The 25,300-nt window shown below is 51.0% G+C and overlaps 1 protein-coding gene across 4 annotated transcripts in view; it reads left to right on the top strand.

Moving 5' to 3' along the window:
* Positions 1-15,410: 15,410 nt before the first annotated feature.
* The window catches only part of BCAS4 (breast carcinoma amplified sequence 4), a 60,746-nt gene continuing 50,856 nt past the window's right edge, over positions 15,411-25,300 (top strand). For all 4 annotated transcript variants that reach the window (XM_047068263.1, XM_047068260.1, XM_047068261.1 and 1 more), the window contains exon 1: positions 15,411-15,604. In XM_047068263.1, the coding sequence (XP_046924219.1) occupies positions 15,425-15,604 (180 nt within the window). In that variant the 5' untranslated portion in view covers positions 15,411-15,424. The remainder of the gene's footprint in view (positions 15,605-25,300) is intronic.

Here is a 25,300-nt window from a genome sequence, read left to right as displayed (position 1 = left end):
CCACACCCAGTGTGGGGCTTGAACTTATGATCCCAAGATCGGGAGTCGCATGCTCTACCGACTGAGCCAGCCGGGTGCTGTGGCCTTTTCTTGATATATACACGTTGTTTTATATATTAAGGAAGTCTTTGGGCTCATTTTTTCCTAATTAGTCATTTGCTTCTTACCATGTCTATCTTTGGTTTTTGTATTTGATGTATAGGCACCTCTTATTGTACAAGAATCTCTTATCTCTGAAATTATCTCTGATTTATAGAGATAAATTACTTGTCTCTATAGTAAAATCCCTTCATTCTTTCCTCTAATAGCTTCAATCTCAAAATTACATAAATATTTACCCAGATTGTATCCCAAGTGTTACAGTACTTTTTTTTTTACTTTTTTTTAATGTTTATTTATTTTTGGCAGAAAGAGAGAGAGAGAGAGACAGAGCATGAGTGGGGGAGGGGCAGAGAGAGAGGGAGACACAGAATCTGAAGCGGGCTCCAGGCTCCGAGCTGTCAGCACAGACCCTGATGCGGGGCTCGAACTCACGGACCGCGAGATCATCATCTGAGCCGAAGTCGGTTGTTCAACTGACTGAGCCCCCCAGGTGCCCCATTTTCTCTCTTTATTTTTATTAAAGTCTCCACACCCATCATGCAGCTCGAACCTGAGATCAAGAGTCACGTGTAGTACTGACTGAGCCAGCTAAGTGCCCCTATTTTCCCTTATTATATAAAAACAGCAGCTCTGTTGTACCATTTGCTTTCCCCATTTAATATATCTTGGTAATTTTTCCATACCACTAGATAAAATCCTTCCTCATTCATTTTTTCATTCTTTTCTAAATATAAACTTACCATTTTATAATTATTCTAGATTTACAGGAAAGTTGCACAGAGAGAACAGCCTCACTCACCTCCCTCTGATGTTAACATCTTACAGAACGTGGTGCTGTTTGTCACAACTAAGAAATTACCAATGGTACAGGTCTTGGTCTGCTCGGGCGACCTGAACAAATACCACTGACTGGGGGACTTGACCGACGAAAGTTCTGGGGGCTGGAAGTCCAAGATCAAGGTGTGCTGGCACAGTTTCTAGTGAGACCTCTCCTCCTGGCTTGTAGATGGCCACTTTTTCTCACCGCGCCCTCCCCTGGCCTCTCCTCTGTGCAAGAAAGAGAGTTGGAGAGAGAGAGCTCTCGGGCGTCTCTTCTCAGGACACTAAAGACACTACTCTTATGGGATCAGGGCCCCGCCTGCTGGGGGTTTACCTCTTCAACATATGAATTGATGTGTGTGTAAGGGGAGGGGGGGGACATAAACATTCAGTCCATGACAGAACATTACTCTTGACTAAACTTTAGACTTTATTTGGATTTCACTGCTTTTTCACTAATGCCTTTTTTTCTGTTCCAGGATCTAATCTGGGGTGCCATCTTGCATTTAATCCCCATTCACATCTATAGCTCCATAACATAAAAAACCAATTTCGTATATTAAACAATCTCCTAGCGATGGACCTTTAGTTTGTATCAATATTTCTTACCATTGCAGCTAAGTAGCAATAACTGTACTCATAGGTCATGTTTGCATATATTGAAATATATTGATATAAATTCCCCCAAACGGAAATATGGAGGGAATAAGCACACACACTTGTAATTTTGATGGATACTGCTGGCTTGTCCTCCCTGGGGGTGTGTCCGGTTATACTCCAATTAACAATGGGTATCAGTGCCTGTTTTCCCACAACCTTGCTAATCTTGTGGATTTTCACCAATCCGTTGGTTGAAGGACGGATCTTATTCTGAGTGAAACTGAACCTCTTTTCATGTGATTCTGAGCTTCTTGAATGAACTTTTCTTCCACCTATCGTTTCATATACTTGTCCATTTGGTGTTTTTCTTATCAATTTCCAGAAACCCTTTGTAGAGGATGGGGAGTGCCCTTTGACCACGATATGGGCTGGCAAGCAATTTTTCCCAACTGGTCACATTCCTTTCCCCAACAGCCAACTTCACCGAGGTATGATGTGTTTCAGTAACGTGTACTTTGAACATACAGTTCGATGAATTGCAACAGATATACATCCATAGAATCACCACCCACCACCACGACTGAGGTACAGAATATTTCTATGACCCTTACATTATTTTAGAATATGTTTCCAGTAGTGTTGCCATACAGAAACTTCTCATCTTTCTATAGTTGAAACTTTTTTTTTAATGTTTGTTTATTTATTTATTTTGGGAGAGAGAGAGAGAGAGAGAGATGGAGAGTGCAAGCGGGGAAAGGGCAGAGAGAGAGGGAGAGAGAGAGAATCCCAGGCAGGCTCCATGCCGTCAGCGCAGAGCCCGATGCAAGGCTCAATGCCACGAACCGTGAGATTATGACCTGAGCCCGAACAAGAGTCGGACGCTTAACCAATGGAGCCACCCAGGTGCCCCTAGAGTTGAAACATTTTTTTGTGGCTCCTGAATTTCGTGTTATAATAGGACATGGGGGCTTTCACATTCTGAGATTGTAAAATAATTATTCTTTCTTTATTCTATTATATTTGTACCTTCGCTTTTTACATTTTGATCTTTGGTCTAGAATAGCTCAGAAGAGCGTGAGCAGGTGTGAGGTGTGGGTCTAATGTCTATCCAGTTGTCCCAGCCATTCATAAACAACTGGCTATCTTTCCACCTCCCTTGACGTATGTCACATTTGTCATATTTTGAAAGTTTGCTTCTTCAAATATATTTTTGGACTTTGTATGCTGCTCTTTGGTTCTGTTTCTTCAATCATTTCCATACTGTTTTTATTTTTATTATTTTTAACTTTCTTTTTAATGTTATTTATTTTTGAGAGAGGGAGAGTCTTTTTGAGAGAGAGAGTCTCTGTGAGAGAGTCAGAGTGCGAGCAAGGGAGGGGCAGAGAGAGAGGGAGACAGAGGATCCGAAGCAAACTCCAGGCTCCCAGCTCCCAGCTGGGAGCACAGAGCCCGATGCAGGGCTCAAACTCACAAACCATGAGACTGTGACCTGAGCCGAAGTCGGCTGCTTAACTGAGCCACTCAGGTGCCCCTCCATACTGTTTTTTCTTTTTTAACTTTATTTATTTTTTTAGTAATCTCTTCACCCGCTTTGGGCTTTAACTCACTGCCCCGAGAGATTAAGAGTCACACACTCCTCTGATAAGCCAGTCAGGAGCCCTTCACTTCTATACTGTTTTAATGATTGAGGGTTTATCGCAGGTTTTAATGTTTTTCCTATTCCCCTGCATTAGTTTCCTATTACTTCTGTAACAAATCACCACAAACTCCGTAGCTTAACGCAGCACAGATTTCTTATTTTATAGTTCTGGCATCATTACTCTGCCTACCACATCCCCTCATTGTTTTTTTCGTTTTTTTTCGCCAGGGTTTTCCCATCTTTGCTTGTTAGATTTTTATATGAAGGTGAGAATCACTTTGTCTAGTGAAAAGCAGTAACAGAAAGCTGTTGAGATTCTCCTCGGGGTCGCCTGAAATCTCCACGTGAATTTAGGGAGACCGGCATCGGGTCCACCCTGAGTTGTCCCATCCAAGACAGGACGAGCATTTTCTGTTGCACAGACTCCTGTCCTCCAGAGCGTATAATTTTCCTCGGGTACAAGGGTATAAATTTCCTCTCTTGTTAAGTTTGTTCCTGGGTGTTTTTATCTATTACTTTGTCTCTTTTTCTACTCTTGTCTTCTCGCGAGTTGTTGTTAGTGTATCTGAAAAACACTTATTTCCAGATATGAGAGAAAGTGTTGTGGGGGTATAGATGAAACAAGCCTGACCATGAATTGACGATTTTTGGAACTTTTTACTTAAGTTTAAAATGCTTTTATTTATGTCTGAAATTCTCCTTAATACGTTTTTTAAATTTTTTTTTGATGTTTATTTATTCTTGAGAGAGAGACAGAGACAGAGAAAGAGAAAGAGAGTGAGGGAGGGGCAGAGAGAGAGGGAGACAGAGAATCCGAAGCAGGCTCCATCCAGGCTCCGAGCTGTCAGCACAGAGCCCGATGCGAGGCTCGAACCCATGAACTTCGAGATAATGACCTGAGCCGAAGTCAGACACTTAACCGACTGAGCCACCCAGGCGCCCCTCCGTAATAAGTTTTTTAAAATCCAACAATTCCTATTAGTGTGTGTATTTGTGTAATTCGGGTGTTCGGAGTGTGTTTCAATCAAACAAGGATGCCAAATCTTATTTTTTATTTTTTTTATTAAAAAATTTTAATGTTTATTTATTTTTGAGAGAGAGAGACAGAGCGTGAGTCAGGGAGGGGCAAAGAGAGAGGGAGACACAGAATCCGAAGCAGGCTCCAGGCTCTGAGCTGTCAGCACAGAGCCCGACGCGGGGCTCGAACCCACAAACCCCGAGATCATGGCCTGAGCCGAAGTCGAACACGTAATCGACTGAGCCACCCAGGCACCCCATGAACTGAACTGTTAATTATTTTGATATAAAAGACATTATTGGGGCAACTGGCAACACTCTAATGGGGACTCGAGGATTACATGGCCATGAAGTATCAATGTTAATTTTTTTTAATGTTTATTTATTTTTGAGAGAGAGACAGACACACCGCAAGCGGGGAAGGGGCAGAGAGAGGAGACAGAATCCCAAGCAGGCTCCCAGGCTCTGAGCTGTCAGCACAGAGCCGGACGCGGGGCTCGAACCCACGGACCGCGAGATCATGACCTGAGCCGAAGTCAGATGCAACCGACTGAGCCACTCAGGCGCCCCTAGGTTTCCATATTTTAAATGTCAAATATGGGCAAAAATATTTTTTAGGGCTTTGAAAACTTTTACATTCTCCTGCCTTCTTACTTATTTCTGTCTCCTGGATCTGCCATGGAACGAGAGGGGTAATTATTATAATTTTTTTAATTTCAATGGCTCTTATTCAAAACTTTGCTGGTTAATCTTGACACCTTAGTTCACTCCACCTGATCTCAAAAAATTTTAAATATGAAAGAAAAGCGTGTTTGAGGATCAGCAAAATATTGTGTGTTTATTCTCTCATCCAGACAGTGGGGTCTTCTCGTTACATTTCAGAAGAAAAATTCCATTGCAAGCCTAGATCGGCACTTTGGTAAATGTGTAGATTTTACGGGAGAAGAGCTTTAGGACGCGGATTCTCCTCTTCGGTGAATGTGGTGTCTGTCCACTTACTTGCTTCTTCTTCCATATTCTCTACTAGAGTTTTATAGTCGCCTTCTTCGGGCTCCTGCACACTTTCTGTTAAGTATCTTTCTAGGTACTGTTCTTTGTTCTATTAGGAAGGAGTTACTGTAACCATTCATTTCTCTAACTAGTTATTGTTGGGGTTTTTCTGATATAAAGTTTCTTAGTAAAGAGCTTGCTCACTATTTGTAATTGGATAATCCTTCCAGAAGGATAATACAGTGATGATGCTTCCTCTTAGAAAAATGTTACTGGTATTTCATGATTAAGAATAACTCTCTTTCTTTGTTTCTTCCTTTTTAATTTTTTTTTAATGTTTGTTCATTTTTGAGAGAGGGAGAGAGAGAGAGACAGAGTGCGAGCGGGAGAGGGGCAGAGAAAGAGAGAGACACAGAATCCAAAGCAGGCTCCATCCAGGCTCTGAGCTGTCAGCCTAGAGCCCCACGCAGGGCTCGAACTCACAAGCCGTGAGATCATGACCTGAGCCAAAGTCAGACGCTCAACTGACTGAGCCACCCAGGCGCCCCTCTTTATTTTTTTAAGTTTTATTTATTGAGGTAATCTCTACACCCAACGTGGGGCTCAAACTCATGACCCTGAGATCGAGAGTAGCACGCTCCTCTGAGCCAGCCAGGAGTCCCAAGAATAACTTCCTTAAATAAGACACTTAGTTTTCTCATTGCAAAATTAATATGTTCACTGCAGGCAAAATATAGAAGAAGAAAATTTAAATCGCATTACCGCTACTTAGAAATGGCCACGGTTAGCATTTTGGTGTGTGTGGATACATAGAGTTTTCCCTTTTTATAAAAGTGAGATCTGACAATACAGTCCCATAACTTGCTTTTTTTTTTTAACTCAACATGTTGTGAACAGTTCTTGAACTTATTAAATATTCTTCTTCAACTTCTCTTTTATGGCTGCACAAGGCCTATCTATATATGGGCATCGCCTGATTTATCTTACCAGTGCCCCTGTCGTTAACTATTGAAACGATTTCTAATTTTCTCCCGTTGCAGCTCTGCAAGGATTTGCACACAACCGTGATTATATTCTTAGGAGAATTGGAATTTCTGGATCTAGGGTTGTGCAAAAATTATAAAATGTTTGATACAGATTGCTAGATTTCCCTCCAGGAAAGTTGTGCTGAGTTTATATTCTGCTGGGTGGTCCAGGCACCTCTCCATATTCTGGTCAACACCAGACATCATCCTTTTGCAATCTTTTATCAGTGTGTAAAAGGCTGTTTGAAAAGCAAAAAGAAAAAAAAAAAACGTTTAATATGGTGAAATTTTGATGAGTGGCAACAGATAAGACAATAGTGGGAAGAAAGACAAACATCACTGTGGAAGACAGTCTACTAATCCTTGGTGGCCCTTAAAAAGTGATCCATAACCAGCCCGAGTGGCCATCACCTGAGGAATAAATGGCAGCCTGTGGGACATCCACGTAATGGCGTAGCTCTGGGCCACAAGAAGGAATGAAGACTGGATATACACCATGGCGTGGAGGAAACGTGAAAACAGCATGCCAAGCAGAAGCGCTCAGACACAAAAGGCCACCTACCGTAGGATATACTCCCATGGAAGGTCCAGAACAAACAAATCCAGAGAGACAGGAAGTAGACTGGTGGTTGCCGGGAGCTGGGGGGAGGGGGCGATGGGAGGACTGGGGAGTGATGGCTAAGGAGGGTGGGGGTTCTTTCCTGGGGTAGGAAAATGTCCTCAAACTGACCGTGGTGATGGTCACGCAACTCTGAATAGACTTCAGTATATGCCATTGAATCTTTAAATACATGAATTGAATGGCATGTGAGTTATAGCTCAATAAAACTATTAAATAGTGATTCACAGGGCGCCTGGGTGGCTGTGTCGGCTGAGCATCTGACTTCGGCTCAGGTCATGATCTCACTGTTCGTGAGTTTGGGCCCCGCGTCAGGCTCTGTGCTGACGGCTAGGAGCCTGGCGCCTGCTTCCGATCCTATGTCTCCCTCTCTCTCTGCTCCTCCCCTGCTCCCGCTCTGCCTCTCCCTCCCTCTTCTATCAAAAATCAATAAACATTAAAAAAAATTTAAGATATTTAAAAAAAGGATGCTCTCCCTCTCCCTCTCTCCTCTGCCCCTCTCCCCAGCTTGCACTCACTCTCTCTCAGTAAACCTCATTCATTCAAAACACATCAGCTGTGTAGCATGTGGTGGGGTCTTAGCAGTGAGCAAGAAAACACAGCCCCTGTCCTCATGGAGCTAATATTCTACCTGATACCACACTACCTCCTTGGAAAGAAAATAAAAAGAAAATGCTGGAAGGAAGACACATTCTGAGACCATCAGAAATTCTGCGGGCTTCTAATTCACGTTCCTTGGAGAGCAGCAGCAGCCTCTGGGTCACTGAACAGACCTGCTAAGTCACCGTCTGCACTTGACCAAAATTCCCAGGTGATGTGTCATTCCCTGGTACCTTCAAGTGAGACCAGCCCTGATCTACATGGCGACCTTCTGTCTGAGCAGAAACCCTGTCTACACTACGCCCATGTCAACCCTCTACCCAAAGCAGAAACCCCATCCACATTATCCCGAAGTGCCAAGGACAGGGACAGGCGGCTAGCAGTCCAACGGTTCGAACGGTCCCATCCGTGGGGCCTCGCTACTCGGAGAACTGACTGTTCACTGACCGAAGTCTCACCTTCAGAAACTTCTCCCCTCATTTCCGGGCGGAGCTGGGCCCCCCTTGAGTGGATGCCCCTGCATTTGACTTCTATCGTGGCATCACAAAGTCCCACCGTCTTAGAGGCTTGAAACAACACGCCGTCGTTTTCTCGCTTTCCGTGCAGTTTGAACACGACGGGTCACCTGGGTCCTTGGCTCAGCGTGTCACCAGGCTATCAGGCCGGCATCGGCTTGGATCCTCATCCAAGCGCGTTGAGGCTGTGTTTGCGGCAGCTGTCGGCCTGAAGCTCTGAGCTCCTAGAGGCACCTGCGGTGCCCCGCCCCGTGCCCCGCCCCCCCCCACCCCGGGAGTGTGCAGGAGGGCTGCTTGCCTTCTTCTAGGTCAGCAGGAGCGGCTCCCTCAGACTTCTCTCACCTCTGACCTCCAAACCCTCGTCAGTGCCCGCCTGATTAGGTCAGGCCCACCCGGGATAATCTCCCTTTGATTCACGCGAGGCCAACTAATCGGCAACCTAATCCATCACAGGAGCGATATCCCATCACCTCCACCGATCCCAGCCACACGTGGGCATTGACACGGGGGCGCAGGCACCACCGGCGGCCAGGAATCTTGGGGCCATCTTAGAACTCAGCCTCCCTCGGCTGCTGCTGCGCAGCGCCAACACCAGAGGGCGCCGTTCCCGCAGAGGTGTGCCAACGCTTCGCGAGGACCAGCCCGCACAGGCCTGCGGGTGGGGTTTCTCCGGCTCTTTGTCTCTGGCCGAATTCACGGCCTCCTTCCTCGTGATCTTCCTTTCGCTAATCCAGGCCTTCTCGGTGCGAGACAGCTGCAGCGCCTTCCAACTGGCGTCACGTGACAAGACTTTACACTCGGTCTGTCCCAACAGAGATCAGGCGCCTACTCGGTGAGGAGTACCTGACTTCACCTGCTGGTTTTCCCTGCCTTCCCTTGGCAACGCTCTCAGCGTGTCAATATTCCACAAGCGGTATCCATCGAGCACCGACTCTCTTCCAGACCCTTGCAGAGGTTAGCTCGTTGAATCTTTTCAGCCTGTCATTCTACTGATTAGGAAAGTCAGGCACAGAGAAGTTAAGAAACTCCAGGGACGTCACACAGCTCTTCGGTGGGGAGCCAGAATTCGAAGCCGGACGGTTGGACTTCGGACTCTGTGCTATACGGGTGTGTTATTTCACGGCCTCAAGTGAAACTCCAGGTGAATTTCAAAATGCCCTGTGTTTGTCACGTGCGCTGCTGAAGACACGGTTTCCGGCATCGTCGTTAAGATAAATAAATGCATTTTTCTCCCCCGAAGTCTCACGGCGTTTACTTTTGGCCGTTATTACAACTAGAGGCCGCTCTCAGGTTTGTGTTACAACCAGCGGCTGCTCTCAGGTACAGAGCAGTATCTCCTTTATGGAGTACCTACTGAATGCACAGCACTGTACCATTTACTCCAAAGACAGAAAAGGACCTTTGAATCCTAGTGAGCAGAGAGAGATACGCGTTCCTGAAACAAGAAAGCAAATGTGTTCAGACGTCCCAAATAGGCTAAAGAACGCTGTTTTTGCCAGGGCACTTAACTTTCTGACGTCTCCTGACACGTTCCGATCCGTCTCAACGTGATATCCTAGAAAGCCTGCGGGTCCGAAGCTCGATGCCACGTCGCCGTTACATGCGTAGGTCTGGGCTACCGAGCCTCAGTTTCCCCAAATGGGAAATAGGAAAATGAGTCCACAGTTCCTTTTTTTTTGCTTTTTGGTTTTTTTTGATTTGGCAACTCAGGAAACTCTAAAAACCATCGGCTTTCCCGACGCCCCACCCCGATGAGGGCAGCGGACACATTGGCCAGCAGAACCTGGGCCGAATTGACCTGAGGTTTATGTAAGGCCTTATCCATATCCACTCGCCTGAGGTGAACGTTCACACGTGTTGCTGAGAAATGTCCAGTGTGATAATGGGGTGCTGTCCTCGCGTGTCCGGGAGTCGCCCTGAGATGTCGGGCGTGCTCTGTGTTAGCATCCTGAAACCCACCAATACCCCGTTCTGAAACCCGGTGGCCCCCAGCGCCCTAGCATCGGGCAGTGGACCCGGCAGGTCCCGGGCAGCTGTGAGCCCTGGATGAGAAGTGACAGGAAGCACTAAGCTCAGCCCTCACTGACCCAAGGCGGGCGCTGCAGATGTCCTCACGTCTGGCAGCGTCTTTGTGCCCCCGCCGCCCCACGCCTGTTTAGATGGAGGCAGAGAAAACAACCCAAGACCCACATCTCAGCAGCTGGAAGGGGGAGAAGTCCTCATTCCTCCAAACCCGTGATTCTCCTCTTACATCTCAAATCCATGGTGGCTCTCGCTGTAAAGCTACGCGTTGGCATGCACAGAGCAGTTTGAACCTTGACCCTTGCCTCCAAAGCTCTGAGACCCTTTGTGTAGCTCTGTTCGGGAAGGGAAGGAGGTAGGAAAAAAATATATATATATCGAATTACTGCAAAGAATTTTCCAGAAGCTGTCCTTTGCCGAGAAAGAAGGGGAATGTGTTGTTGCTGTTTCCTGCCACTGTAGTGTGAGAATTTCAAAACCTGGTTTTTCACTGTGCTTTTTTTTTTTTAGGTTTATTTATTTTTGAGAGACAGAGTGTGAGCAGGGGAGGGGCAGAGAGAGAGAGGGAGACACAGAATGCGAAGCAGGCTCCAGGCTCCGAGCTGTCAGCACAGAGCCCGGCACGGGGCTTGAACCCACGAACTGTGAGATCATGACCTGAGTTGAAGTCTCGGACGCTTAACCCACTGAGCCACCCAGGCGCCCCTCGCTGTGCTTCTTTGAAGATGGGTGCTAAATTATTTTGCTAGCGGGGAAACAGACGTGAAGCAGGAGAGCGACTTCAAATTTTAGATAGATGTGTTTACTGAGGACTTCCTGTGTGCAAAGGCAGTCGGCTGAAAACCCACAACACCGACAACAACAACAAATGCATCAGACATATCCTCTGTCCTCCAGGAACTTGCTGTCTGAAGATGGATTTCCACCTTTGCAGAAGGGAGAAGGTATCAGAAGGCGAGCTTACAGGGCACATGTGCTTGAGGGGCAGAAGAAGGGCCCTTGAAGACTGGCGGAAGGCGGGGGTGGCGGTCAGGGGCAGGTGCCCCAGCTAGGGCATTGCAGACGGGAAATGCTGGACACAGACGGGGGGCCTGGCAGATATGTGACACGTTCAGGGGTCCCTGGGCTCAGGAACCTGGACACCTTCAGGGACCAACAGGTCAGTACAAGACTGGGGCCCAGTGTGGAAGACTGGCAAACCGGGACAGGTCCTTCACTGGCGAAGTATGGCCATGCCACAGTGCCGGCTCACGGTTCCCTAATCTTTCCTTTCTTTCCAAGAGAAGCCACTGAGTCTGAGTGTCCACATGAACCGTAGAAGGCTATCACATTAAAAGATATAGAGGGGCGCCTGGGGGGCTCAGTCGGTTGAGCGTCCAACTTCGGCTCGGGTCATGATCTCACGGTTCGTGGGTTCGAGCCCTGCTGACAGCTCGGAGCCTGGAGCCTGCTTCAGATTCTGTGTCTCCTTCTCTCTCTGTCCCTCCTCCACTCGTGCTCTATCTCTCTCTCTCTCTCTGTCTCTCTCTCTCTCTCTGTCTCTCAAAAATAAACATTTAAAAAATGTTAAAAAAAAAAGATATAGATACTTAAACATAATGTTATCCAAAACAAATACATTTGTAGGTGTCTCCGTCCATTCAGGCCGCTAGAACAAAATTCCATAGACTGTGACATATGAGCAGCTCTTACTTCTCACGGTTCTGGAGGCTGGAAAATCCAAAATCGGCATCTGGTGAGAGCCCGCTTCCGGGTTGTGGACCGTCAACTTGTCAGGGTGTCCTCACGCGGTGGAAGGGGCAAGGGAGCCCTCTGGGGTAGAAGGACGCTAATTCCATTTACAAGGGTTCCACTCTTATAACCTGATCACCTCCTGGAGGCACCCCCACCCCCCAAACTGGGTGGGGGGCGAGGTTCAACGTAGGAATCTGGGGAGGGACGCACGCAGCAGGCTGTATGGCCGGGGCCAGGACTCAGGTAAGCCCAGGGCACACCTTGTGAGGAGACCCTCGCTTGCTGCTGTCCCTGGATAGTTTGTCCCACATGCCTCTCTGGCCTCACCCAAGGCCTGGCCCTGCTCCGTGGGCTCCCATCTGTAATTTAGGGTTCAGAGAGAAAAGCCGCGAAAACAGATTGGCGAGGTAGGGCCAGGGGTATGGTCTTTGAACTTCACGCGGTGGGCACTGGGGAGCCCGTGAAGGTTTACGAGCAAGAAGGGAGATGACTAGAATGTGCTCCAGGAGGGCAGTGAAGAAGGCGGGCTGGCACAGGGGCAGGGCAGGGCAGGGCTTTCCTAACGGGCCAGGTTAGAGGGGGGAGGCTGGAGCCGGAACCAAGAGGGGTTGTCTCGCTGGAGGCAGAGTATTTGGTGTGAGTGGCCGGTGAGGAGTTGGGTCCTGGAATCAGATATTCCAAGTGTAAATCCTGGCTCTTGCCTATGCTAGTTATTGTCCTGGGCCAGCGGATGAATCTGTCTCTCTTGGTCACAGTCTCTTCATCTGTACAATGGGCATGGCAGCAGGGGCCGCCTACCTCACGGGATGTGGCAGAGATTCAATGAGGCCACCTATGTGAGCAGCGCCTGGCACATGGTAAGTGCCGAGGACGCAGCAGCAGTGAGGACAGTGGTGGGTGCCAAGGGACCCCAGGGTCACCAGCGCCCACAGAGTTAAGCACGCACTGGAACCGTACAGATGGTATTCCCTGGGGGATCTTTTAAACCTCCCCAAACCAAGGCCACACCCCATACCAATTAAATCACAACCTCTGGGGCGGGGGCTGGGCGTCAGTATGTTCTGCAAGCTTCTCAGGTGTTTCCAATGTGCAGCCAAGCTTGGGAACCATTGCTAATCTAGAACCTTGTATGCCTGAGGCCTGGGCTGGCGTTGACCTTGAAAAGACACAGACAGGCAACCATTTTGTAGCTGGAGATGAAGCCAGATGGGGGTGGGGTGTGGGGGGGTGGAAGGGCGTGTGACCTTGAGGCCCAGCCAGGCACTCCTTTTAGGGCTCCGGGGGGCCTTGCCAGCCTGCCAGCCACTGGCGCCCCCACCCTCAGGCTGGGCTGGAGCCGGCCGCCTGCACCCGCAGAGGACTCCACGCAGGAGACCAGAGCGGCAGCTGAGCCCGGCTTGGGCGCCAGAGGGAGCTCGTGGGGACGCGCCACAGCTCCATCCCTGCGGCTGGTTCAAACTGGTTTGGGCAGGGTGCGGCCCTGGCAGGCTACATGCCAGGCCTCAGGCTTGCTGCCTCTGCCCCAGGGTCTCCCCAAGAGCTGAGGACCCGGGACAGGGCGTTGGGACATAGCCAAGCGTCACTGAGAGGCTAGGAGATTTTTACACCTTCAATCCCCTTTGTTGAAAACCATTGATTTGGCCTCCCATGGGGGGATCCCTGGGTAAATGCCTGCGGCAAGGGGGAGCCCCTAATTGGGGGTCATTCTCCGACTTTGGTGTGCATCAGAATCCACTTCACAGCTGTCACAATGCAGATGTTTAGCCCCCCAAAGATTCTGATTCAGCAAGTTGGGGGAGGGCTCCGGGCATCTGTATTTGTAGCACAATGTTTCTAAGGCATAATCACACATTTAGGGAGAAAAAAAAAAAAAAAGACTGAAAACAAAGTGACTGTTGGCTACCCAACTCAGCCCAGGGTATGGATCCTTCCCCAGACACCCCATCTCCCGGGAAAGCCGGGGCGGGAGGTGGGGGAGGTGCTGGGTAATCTGCACTTTTAGATAATATCCCAGCCTTTTTTGTTTATTCCTTTTACTTTCGATGAGTCATTTTGGGCATTCACTAGGTTTAAGTGTTACAACAAACATCAGCAGAAGAAATAAAACACTACAAATACCATGAAACCCTGTTCATAACCCTCCTGGGTTGGCCATCTCAATCCCCCTGTAACTACTTTCCTGAATGTGGCCTGCCCGGTCCCCATGCACAGTTTTATACTCTTGCTCCGTATGTCTGTATCCATACACAATACAGAGTGTGGTTTTGCATGTTTTTAAAACTTTATGGTAATGGCAGTGTGCCCTAAGTGTGCCTTCTGCAACTTGTCTTTTTTTCTTTTTTTCTTCTTCTTAGCATTATGTTTGTGAATCTCATTCATCAGGGGAATTCTGCTGTGCCCAGGTCTCTTCCGCTAGTCTGAAGCCAGTTCTCGGCTTTTCAGAGGGAGGACCCCCAGCCAGCCCGCCTGCAGCAGTGAGGGTCTGAGCTTGGTTCCTGGTGTCTGTGTGATGAACTGAAGGGCTCTGAGCACCGGGGAAATCAGGACGGTAATGAATAGCCAAGTTCAGGTTCTGCGGGTTCCTATCCAATCCCGTAACTAACCACCTGTGGCCCGAATCTTTGCCAAGATTTTTCCAGAATGCGACTCTGACCTGCAGGTCTGAATGTTTGGGCAGGGGTGTGGAGCAATGAGCGGGGGGCAGGTGTGGAAGTGACGGATTACCCCAAAGACAGATCGAGGACATGTTATGCCCCCTACCCAGGTGGTCACGTAAACTATACATTTAGATTCCACGGGGCCGGGAGGGGGACGAGGGACGTTGCGTATATTTATTTACACCCCTAAGCCCAGCTTGATTTTGTTAAACGAATGTGACATTAAAAAAAAAAAAAGACGTCATAGGAAAAATTATATTTCTAGATTTCCCTGGACCTCTTCCCCATTTTTAGGATTTTCCTTATTAGCATTGTTTTGGGAGGATGCACTCCGCCCTCTTCGGCCTCTAGAGGGTCTCAACAAGCCTCCCAGGGGTGTGTGTATTGGGGGGGGGGGCGGGCAAACAGTGAGCTTAAGAATTCCCTGGGGAGTTTATTCTACAAGCTGCCCCAGCGAGGAAAAGGACCGCTACAACCGGCTTCTCTAATTTCCAGATCTCTCCGCCGGGCGCAAACAAGATGCTGGAATTAGGCCGGTCCTGGGGGCGGGGACTTTGGTCTTTAAAGGAAAGGTCCCCGTTCTCTATCCTGGATCCTGGAAACACCCCGGGAGCTTTAAAAAACTACTGATGCCCAAGCCCCACCCCCAGGGATTCCGGCTGATTCCGCCGGGGTGAGGCCTGGCTTCCGGGCTTTTGAAAGCTCCCCAGGGCATTCTAAAGTGCCGTGGGGGCTGGGAGACACGGCTCCGCCCGGATTCCAATGAAAAGGGGTGGTCTACACTGGCGGTTCTCAAACTCCGCTGTCTGTAGGAATCCCCAGGCGAACTTCAAAAAGTGCTGGTGCTCAGGTCCCAACCTCAGGGACCGTGTGCTGGGCCGGACTTTGGAAGTTTGAAGAGTCCCAGGTGATGACAATATGCAAGCGAGGTTGAGAATCTCTGCTTTACCAGGTGGTGCGAGGGCCGGGCGCAGTGAGCGCCGCGCGCCACTGGGTGGCGCTGCCCCCTCGGTCCGGTGCTCGGGGAGGTGCGGGCCGCGTCCGGGTGCGCACCTGCCCCGCCTCCTCCAGGCCGGCCGCGGGGCATGCAGCCGGTCGGGGGCGGGGCTCCGAGGCCGGGACCCGGCCACCGGCTCTCGGGCAGCCTCCGCCAGCTGGACCCCGCCGCTCTCCTGATGCTGCTCCTGGACGCCGACCGGCCGGAGCCCGTGCGCAGCGGGGCGCGCGAGCTCGCGCTCTTCCTGACCCCCGAGCCCGCGGCCGAGGTAGGGAGCGGGGGCTGGAGGTAGGGGAGGTGGGTCGGGGGAGGGGCGGCGGTCAACGCCCTGGCACCCCGGGGGAGGAGAGGGTGGGTGCGGCCTCCGGCGCGCGGGGACCCGAACCCGAACCCTCAGCGTCCCCGCAGCATCCTCGCGCGCCCAACGCAAGGGCCCGAGGCTCCCCGCCTTGCGGAGAGATGACTGCCTGGCGCCACCCAGAGATGCGCGTCAGGTCTGGCCTCTCCCTCTTTCAGCCACAAGGCCCCCCGGGGGCCCAGAGTCGCCTCGCATCCGGACCCGGGCCCCCAGCATCGGCCGGGCTCTGGGGAGGCCGCCCCCCGCCCCCGGTCCTGCCCCCGGCCGAGCGCTCGGCCCGCTGCGCTCAGAGCCGGGTGCCGGTGGCCCGGGAGGAGGCGGGCAGCCTGCGTCTGTGCGGGGAAGTACCAGGCCTCCTCGGTCCTGCTGTTGCTAAGAGGGAAAATACCTCGTCTCTATCTGTACTTTCTATTTTAAAAGCACAGAATAAAAAGTAGATCTGAAACTAGGCCCTTCATCTTCCAGCCGAAGCCAGTCTGTTAACAGTGCCGTTAAAGTTATTTACCCAAGTGCACCAGGAGTTATTTAAGGGTTGAATTCAACTCATTCTCTTTAAATCTCAGAAGCAGGACAGAAATACATCAAATACAGAGGGAGCACCCCTCTTCCTGCTCTCTGCGCCCCGACTCCGGGTCCCCGAGATAACCATCACTAGACATGTGGTGGTGTACCTCACCCCAACCAAATGCTTAGAAAGTGCATTTACAAGTGCGGGTGTGCATGTATCAATAATACTATGTATTCGTTTTTACAAAACTCTGCTTGACGTAGTAATACCGTTCTCCAAGTGGCTTTTTTTCCCCCCACTCAAAATAGCATGGACAAGTGGGGAGTGACTGCTGGTGATAAAGTACAGGGCTTTTTGGGGTGACGAAAATGTTCTGGAATTAGTGGTGGTGGCTGCCCAACTTTGTGAATATACTGAAAACCGCAGACCTGTGTGCTCGTAGAGGGTGACTTTTATGGTATGTGACTTACATCTCAATTTTACAAAATCGCACGGACATATTTTCATGTCTGAATGTATCCGTAAGAGCCATCCAATAGAAATATAATCTGAGCCACAAATATGAGCCACTCCTGTAATTTTAAATATTCTGGGAGCCACAAAAAAAAAAAAAAAAGAAAAAGAAACAGGTGAAACTAGTCTCAATATATTTAAAGTAACAGTTCCTCCAAAATATCAATCATTCCAACATGTAAACAATGACCATGTAAAAATCTTAGTGAGATTTTTACATTCTTTTTTTTTTTTTTTTTTTTTTTGGTACTAGGTTTTCAAAATCAGGCTTTTATATTCAACTTACAACATATCTCTCAGTTGGGACTGGCCACGTTGTGAGTGTTCAATAGTCATATGAGGCCGGCGGCCTCCATGTTGGAGACTATGCTCCATCGTTCTTTGGCTTCCCCATACCCCACAACTAAATGATAATTACTCCTATTTCCTGGGCCCATGCTATGTGCTAGCAGCGTGCTGGACCCTGTTCACAGACTGTGTCGTTGCTCCTGGCAGTGACCCAGGGCTAGGAAGTTGTTTGGTTAATTAAAAAAAAATTTTTTTTTAATGTTTATTTTTGAGAGAGAGAGAGAGAGAGAGAGAGAGAGAGACCAAGCACAAGTGGGAGAGGGGCAGAGAGAGAGGGAGACACAGAATGTGAAGCAGGCTCCAGGCTCTGAGCTGTCAGCACAGAGCCCGACGCGGGGCTCGAACTCCCGAGCTGTGAGGTCACGGGCCTGAGCCGAAGTTGGACGCTCAACCGTTGGAGGCACCCAGGCGCCCCTTGTTTGGTTGATTTTATAGCTGGGAGAACTGAGGCCCACACGGGATAAGTGACGTCCCGTGGAGGTACCGTAACTTATGAACCGTGCCCCCAGGAATGGGCATTTGGGTTGTGTCCGGGTTTTCACTGGTGTAAGAAGCCTGAGCATCGTCCTCGTTCCTTCTCTCCCTTGCTCTCAGCAGAGAGATGTCGTGCCCAGCGGCTAGACCTCAGCTTCATTTTGTCTCTATTAGGGACAGCCTTCAAGAGAAACTGCATGCGTTAACTTCATTTTCTCACTCAGGGCTCTCTCTAACTCAGACACGGGCTGGCTCACGCTCATTTGTAAGAGACGTAATGAACAGCCCAACTCCCTGCAGCTCCGCACGGCAATAAACCCACTCAGAGTGCTTGCTGAACTTTATTTACCAGAAGCAGCAGAGACTGCCGGAGCACAGTCACTTGCAGCCTCTGGTTAAGGCTCAACCCACTGGCGGCTCCCCGCGCTGAGGCTGTTTGCAGATGGGCCAGTGAGCAACCCGGAACAGGGAGGTCTGGTTTGGGAACAGGACTGGACGGCGGGGCCCAGGAGCGGGGGAGAGCAGGGAAACACGCAGGGGCCCTGCCTTCAGGACGCTGGCAGACAACAGACACATAACGCACAACCCCTCTAGATGGGGTGGTGAGGTAGAGGGTATCCGCATGAGTCGGGGAGACGAGGGGTGGGGAAGGTCTCTCTGAGGAAGCTGGGACCTGTGAATGTGCCGGGAAGAGGAAGCACAGGGACGTGACTCTGTTGGGGGTGCAGTCAGGGAGGGCTTCCTTGAGGCAGCGACATTTTAGGCTGAGCCCTGAAGTGCGAATGGGAGTTGGCCAGGCAAAGCGGAGAAAAGCATCCCAGGCAGAGGGAACAAAACTTGCAAAGGCCCTGGGGTGGAACGAAGCAGGGTGCGCCTCGGACGGAAGAGCAGGTGGAGGGGGAGCGGAGGGAGGTGCAGCCGGCGAGGAGGGCGGAAGCCGAGCCCCGCACCTTGCTCTGTCTGCCGGGATCAAGGAGCTGCTACAGGGCGGAGGCGTGTTGACGCTGGTTGGCAGGTGAGTGTTTTACTGTTTCCGGCGTCTTCGGGTATTCTGTTCAGCCAGGTTTTTTGTGTCTTACTTTCTTTTTCTGGTTTGAACTTCCTCTTTGGGGGAGGTGTCAGGGTGGCCTCCAGAAGCTGCTCCAAGATGGCAGGAAGAGGTGTTTGCCTCTTGGGTGCCCTCTGGCTCATGAGGGGAGGGAGCTCAGGGCCCTCTCGAAAGGCTGGGTGCCGATAGCCACCCACGGGTGACTTCCTGGCCAGGCTCTTTCAGAATCCTGTTTGGTACCTGTGCTGGGACACAGGATGGGCTTGGCCCACAGATGAGGTTCAAGGCCTAGATGGAAGGAAGTCAAGCCAGCACTTTCTCATGCCCAGGGGCTTTGCTTGAGTGAGCAGAGGATGACAGGGAACACAACATTTGGGTCTTTTAACCACAGGTGGATTAGATCAGGGTTTGCAAACTCGAGGCCCAGGGGTCGAATCCAACACTGATGTGATTGGATCAGTCCACATGGGGTTGTTTAAATAGAGAATTTTCATGAAAAATTCTGAGTTTCTTGTTTATTTAAAACATCAATCTGTTCTTTTTTTTTTTTTTTAACGTTTTTTTATTTATTTTTGAGACAGAGAGAGATAGAGCATGAGCGGGGGCGGGGCAGAGAGAGACGGAGACACAGAATGGGAAGCAGGCTCCAGGCTCTGAGCCATCAGCCCAGAGCCCAACGCAGGGCTCGAACTCGCGGACTGTGAGATCGTGACCTGAGCTGAAGTCGGACGCTCAACCGACTGAGCCACCCAGGCACCCCTGTTCTTTTTTTTTAAAGTAAGCTCTACACCCAACATGGGGCTTGAACTCACGACCGCAAGATCAAGAATCATATGTTCTACAGACTGAGCCAGTCAGGCACCCCTTAGTCGATAGAGCATGTGACTCTTGACCTTGGGGTCATGACTTCAAGCCCCACATTGGGCATAGAGCTTACTTTAAAAAATAAAACAAGGGGCACCTGGGTGGCCCAGTTGGTTAAGTGTCTGACTTCAGCTCAGGCCATGATCTCACGGTTCGTGGGTTCGAACCCCGCATCGGGCTCTGGGCTGACAGCTCAGAGCCTGGAGCCTGCTTCCAGTTCTGTGTCTCCCTCTCTCTCTGCCCCTCCCCCACTTGCACGCGTTCTCTCTCTCTCTCAAAAATAAACATTTAAAAATAAAATAAAATATTAGCTGATCTGGTAAATCTAGGTCCATGTTTCCAAGTTTGGGCCCCACTTGTCATAGTCTCCACTCCTCCCTATTTAAAACAAAATTTTTGTAAATGATTATTTATGTATTTTGAGAGTGGGGGGAGAATACCAAGCAGGCTCTGTGCTGTTAGCACAGAGCCCGATGCAGGGCTCAATCCTGTGACCTTGGGCTCGACCCCACAGTCTTGGGATCGTGAGCTGAGCTGAAATCAAGAGTCGGACATTCAACTGACTGAGCCACCCGGGCACCCCCCCCCCCCTCCTATTCCTGTACTGAAGCCAGCGTCCGTTACCATTTACCCTTGTGCCTGGACTTTTGATTTTGCTGTCGTCGTATGGGGAGGAAACAGAACAGCTTCTCCCAGCCATGTGTTTCGACTAAAGAAAAACATAAACTAGCCAAAGATGCCTTGCGTTTCTTGAAAAACGTACAAGAGGCTGCTGCTTTGTGAGAGCAGTGGATACTCTGTTATGTCCGACCCGCACGCACCGCGTGTCCCGTCCTCGTGAGCTGCTGGCTTGCTTTCGGCTTTCAGGTTTGGGATGTTCAGATGCCCTGTCTCCAGAGGTAGTTCTGTATTCGTTTACTCCTCGGATCCTTATGGCGAAGCTGCTGTGTGCCAGGCACTGTGCTGGGTCCCGCGGAGAGGCCTGTGGGGCACAGGGGGTGCCTGCCCTCAAGGCCTGGGGGTGCCACCAAGCGGAGCAACTACATGGTGATCGGTGCCGTGAAGGAGACAGAGGGGGGACTGTGACAGAGACGCACGGGGAGGGGTGGAAGGAATGCCAGGCCAAGTTCCAGCGGCACGGGCATGGCCCGAGGGGGAAACATGAGAAACAGAGAGGTGCTCACGTGGGTGGGCCTCAGCAGCCAAGGGCAGGAGTGGGCAGGACTAGACCGGGACCTAGGGCCACGGGGAGGACTCTGGATTTGATTCCGGGGTCCTGGCCACGAGCGGGGGTGAGTTGGCCATGAGCAGAGGAAAGACATGATCCGATTTTCAGACTCACGGCTGCAGGGCTGGAAGGTGCTGGAAGGGCCGCAGGGAGACCACAGACGTGGCTGTCCAAGTGGACATGGACTGAGCTGGCCACATTCCCTGAATCAGAACCTTCCGGGGTGTGAGGAGCCCAGGCCACGGCGGGAGCGTGTTTCTCGGAAAGAAGTTCCTGCCTTTCTCCCCGTGGAGCTGCCCAGCGGTGGAAGGAGCCATCCCTGGGTCAGCCCAGAGCCTTGGCTAAAGGTTCCCTCCGCACCAGCCGAGAAGCTTGAAGACAGAGAGGTTCCCAAAGATTGGGAATGACCTCAGTGCTGTCGCACAGGCTGGTGGGTGGCGATGCTTGTGCCCAGTGGACAGGTCCCGGCTGCGGAGCGAGTCAGCTCTGCACGGGAGACTCATGCGGGAGTGAGGCCAGGTGCACGGAGGTGTGCGTGTGCGTGTAACAGCTTAAAAGGCGAAGACACACGTATTTCACACCTCTGTAAATAGGCGTTGGAGCCCCTGTAAATGAAGTTGGAGCAACCACCAGGGGTTGGGTGGGGCGCAGCGAAGGCTGAGAGCTCTGTTGGAGCGCGGGGTCCCCAGACTTTGCCGAAGGTCGGGGTCATCGGGGGATCTTCCAGAAAAGATTCTGATGCCTGCGGCCTCCGCCACCCCTGCCCACCCCCCCCAGGTATTCTAATGTCACTGGTGTGGGTGCCCCCTGCCCACGGGGATTCTAAAAGCTCTCCAGCAGGGTTTTAAGCCCGGAGTGACCTGGATGGATTGGTGTGTTGGAAAATCACTGTGGTTGCTGATTGTAGGGGTACCTGCGAGCAAGGCCCGGGCCTGGGGGCCTGGCCTGGTCAACACTCCCCTGGTGATTCCGATGGCCAACCCAGTTGGGCCCACACAGCTCCTCTCTTTTGTGAATGAATGCCCTGTGTCCAGCCGCAGCCCCCTGAGGGACCCTGTCTGTCCTGCCTGCTGCTTTGTCCAGAGGCACTGAGTGACTTCGTACGTATCAGTTAAAGAAACATCCTTTATAGAGGTGCGGACTCCCCTCGTCCTCTTGCTCAGGTTGGGGGTGGGGGGGGGAACTGGGCCCTGAAGCCACGAGGTGTGGGGTCGGATCTCGGCCCTGTGCTCGGGGCCCCTTCCTGCCTTGTCTGCTCATCTCCCGCGGTGCTGGACGGTCGGATGAGGTAAGCTGCAGGAAACGCTTGGTGCGGGGTCTGGCCCGTAGTTAGCAGGCTGGGAACGTCAGCTACGATTGCTCACTTCCTCATTCTGCAGATGTTTATGGAACAGGTACTGGGGGCAGACGTCGTGCCAGGCGCTGGGAGGGAGAATACGTGGGGGACACTTCTGTCCGTGGGGACAGAGCGGGTCGCACACTCACTTCTCTACAGTGTCCGGCTGTGAAGATTTCAGCCTTTCGCCTCCACTTGTGCTGAAGGTCACAAGTTCTCACTCCCCAGCGCGGCCTCCTGCAGGCCGAGAAATCCGGGGTTAACTTCTGACCTGTGTACGTGAGGCCAGCCCTCGATGGTACTTTTTGGTTTGCAAAACACAGTTGCTGAGCCCGGGGTCCAAAGGAACCACCGGTCCCCCTAACGCTGTCTTGCGTTCTGAAATTATCCCTTGGTGCAGGTGTGGTGGAAATTTGGCCTGTGGGGTCTTTTCAAATGAATTGGAGGGGCGCCTGGGTGGCTCAGTCGGTTAAGTGTCTGACTTCTGCTCAGGTCATGATCTCGCAGTCCGTGAGTTCAAGCCCCGCGTCGGGTTCTGTGCTGACAGCTCGGAGCCTGGAGCCTGCTTCGGATTCTGTGTCTCCCTCTCTCTCCATCCCTCCCCCATCATGCTCTGTGTCTCTCTCTCTCTCTCTGTGTCAAAAATAAATAAACATTTAAAAAAAATTAAAAAATAAAAAAAATAAAATGAATTGGAGTTGGTTTTTCTTTTTCTTTTTCTTTTTTTTTTTTTTGTAAGTTTATTTCTTTTGAGAGAGAGAGAGAGAGAGAGAGTATCCCAAGCAGGCTCTGCACTGTTAGCGAAATGTGCCCAGTTTTGCTTTTAAAATAACTTTTGTGGGGCCCGTGGATGGCTCAGTCAGTTAAGCATCCAACTCTTGGTCTCGGCTCAGGTCGGGATCTCATGGTTCATGGGTTCGAGCCCCACATCGGGCTCCGCATTAATGGTGATGGCACAGAGCCTGCTTGGGATTCTGTCTCTCCTTCCTCTGCCCCTCCCCTGCTTGTGTGCACACACACACACACACACACACACACACACACACTCTTCCTTTCTCTCTCAAAATAAATAAATTTAAAAAAATAAAATAAGTTTTGTTTTAAAAATAAAAAGTGTCGGGGCGCCTGGGTAGCTCAGTCGGTTAAGGGTCCGACTTCAGCTCAGGTCATGATCTCACAGTTCATGGGTTCGAGCCCCATGTTGGGCTCTGTGCTGACAGCTCGGAGCCTGGAGCCTGCTTCAGATTCTGTCTCCCTCTCTCTCTGCCCCTCCCCTGCTTACGCTCTGTCTCTCTCTCTCAAAAATAAACTATAAAAAAAAATTAAAAAATAAAAGTATATGAACATGTCACAAAATCCACAGGTCCCAGTGGCCGTGGGGTGGCACAGAACCCCCTCCTACCCAGCTCTGTTCCTGTCTCTGTCCCCTTCCAGCATGACGGGTCCTTTCCCATCCCCACCTGTTACCTCCCATTTGTGCATCCTGCTTTTTTCACTCAATATGTCTTGGAGATCTTTCCGTATGAGTACGTAGAGAGCTGCCCGATTATTTTTAGCTGCTAAACAGAATCGCATTGTCTGGATTACAATTCAGGCCGCCATTCTTCTATAGATGGGCATTTGGGTTACGTGGATCCTTTTATTCTCACAAAGTCTGTTGCAGGAGGACTCTCTGTACTCCTTTTGCATTTGTGCCAACATGTCTGTAGGATAAATACCGGGGGGGGGGGCCTTCCTGGTTTGCAGTTCCCGCCAGCGCCGCCTGGAGAACCCCTTCATCTGCTCCTCCCCGGGCCTCCCCCCCACCCGCAGCAGGCCCCCGCTCCCTTCCCCCTCGCCCGCCCATTCTGTGCACAGGGTTGAGGCTGCTCTTTCTGCCTCCGGTCAGGCTGGTGGAGGGGCGGACGGCCACCTTGGAAAGACCTGTACTCCGCTGTCATCTGAAGGGGCCCCCGTGACCGCTTTTGGAGAAGAGGTGACATTCCTACTTGCGTGCCCAGGGTGAAGGCAGGCCCCACAGTCCTCGGGCCACTTCATGTTCACCCCCACCGTGTACTCGGGGACCTCGGAGGAAGCCGGGGGGGGGGGGGGGGGCGGGGGCAGGCAGCGGCGCTTGGTGTCGGCAAAAGGCGAAAAACCCGCCTGGAACTCGGCGGGGCTGCCCGTGGGTGTCCTCTGGCCGGCAGGTAGTTGCCACGTTCTAAAAAGTGGGAGTCTTCTCAAAAAATCCAACGTCTGGCTTCTCTAAAAGTGTTGCTGCGGAAGGTATAGGTCTTCAGTGGCCCTGTCCGTGGCCTGGCTGAGTGGACCTTGTGGTTCCTGGGATTTCCGTGTGTGTGTGTGTGTAAACAGCATTATTGTGATAGAATTCATATGCCATATACAAGTCATACAATTAAAGTGTAAAATTTAATGGCTTAACATCTTTTTCAATGTTTATTTATTAGAGAGGGAGAGACAGACTGTGAGTGGGGGAGGAGCATGGAGAGAGGGAGACACGGAATCCCAAGCAGGCTCCAGGCTCCGAGCTGTCAGCACAGAGCCCGACGCGGGGCTCGAACCCACGAACCGCGAGATCATGACCCGAGCCGAAGTTGGACACTCGACTGACTGAGCCGCCCAGGCACCCCTATATGTGCTTGTTTTAAAGATACAAATAGGCCAGAGGTGTGAAGGTTACATTCAGCCTGCAGACGGGTTTGTTTGGCCATCGTAGTGTGTTTTAATTTGGGGCGTTAGTCTTGAATTTTCAAACTGGTTTGCGCCAACTCCCGGAGCACTGTCCGTCTTGAACAAAACCGGGTTGGCACGTTTCCACCTGGCTCACTCTGCTGGGGTCAAGTAGCAGCCGCCCTCGTCCGATGGAGAAGGGGCCTCCTGTTGGCCACAGTCCCCACCTCTCCCTGTTGTCTCTTTGGCGGGAAGCTGAGTATTAACTTCCACTCGTTATCCTGCTTGTGCCACTGCGGTTCTTAGAGAAGAGTAGAAGGTCTCTTTGAAAAGGGAGAAACGGAAAGTCAACGGCGTGCAGAAAACACATTCCCGTGTGGCGTGTTCGTTTCCTGCCTCGCTTGTGTCCATTCCATTTGAGTGTGGGGACCCTGGTTGGGTCCCACCTGCGACCGTCTTTTGTATGGGTCTGGCCCCTCACCGAGAGGAACCCAGGGAAATTACTTAGCGGACTCTCCTCCGCTTCCATCTCGAGACAGTCTGAGGCTCGTTTTCTCCCGATTTTCAAATGGGAAACCAGGGCACAGAGGTGGTCGGAGTGTAGTTAAGACCACACA

Source organism: Lynx rufus, unplaced genomic scaffold, assembly GCF_022079265.1.
Source record: "Lynx rufus isolate CCGP_SWC_20201006 ecotype Redwood Valley unplaced genomic scaffold, mLynRuf1.p SCAF_8, whole genome shotgun sequence".
In the NCBI taxonomy this organism is placed as follows: domain Eukaryota; kingdom Metazoa; phylum Chordata; class Mammalia; order Carnivora; family Felidae; genus Lynx; species Lynx rufus.
This window is presented reverse-complemented; position numbering and strand designations above follow the sequence as displayed.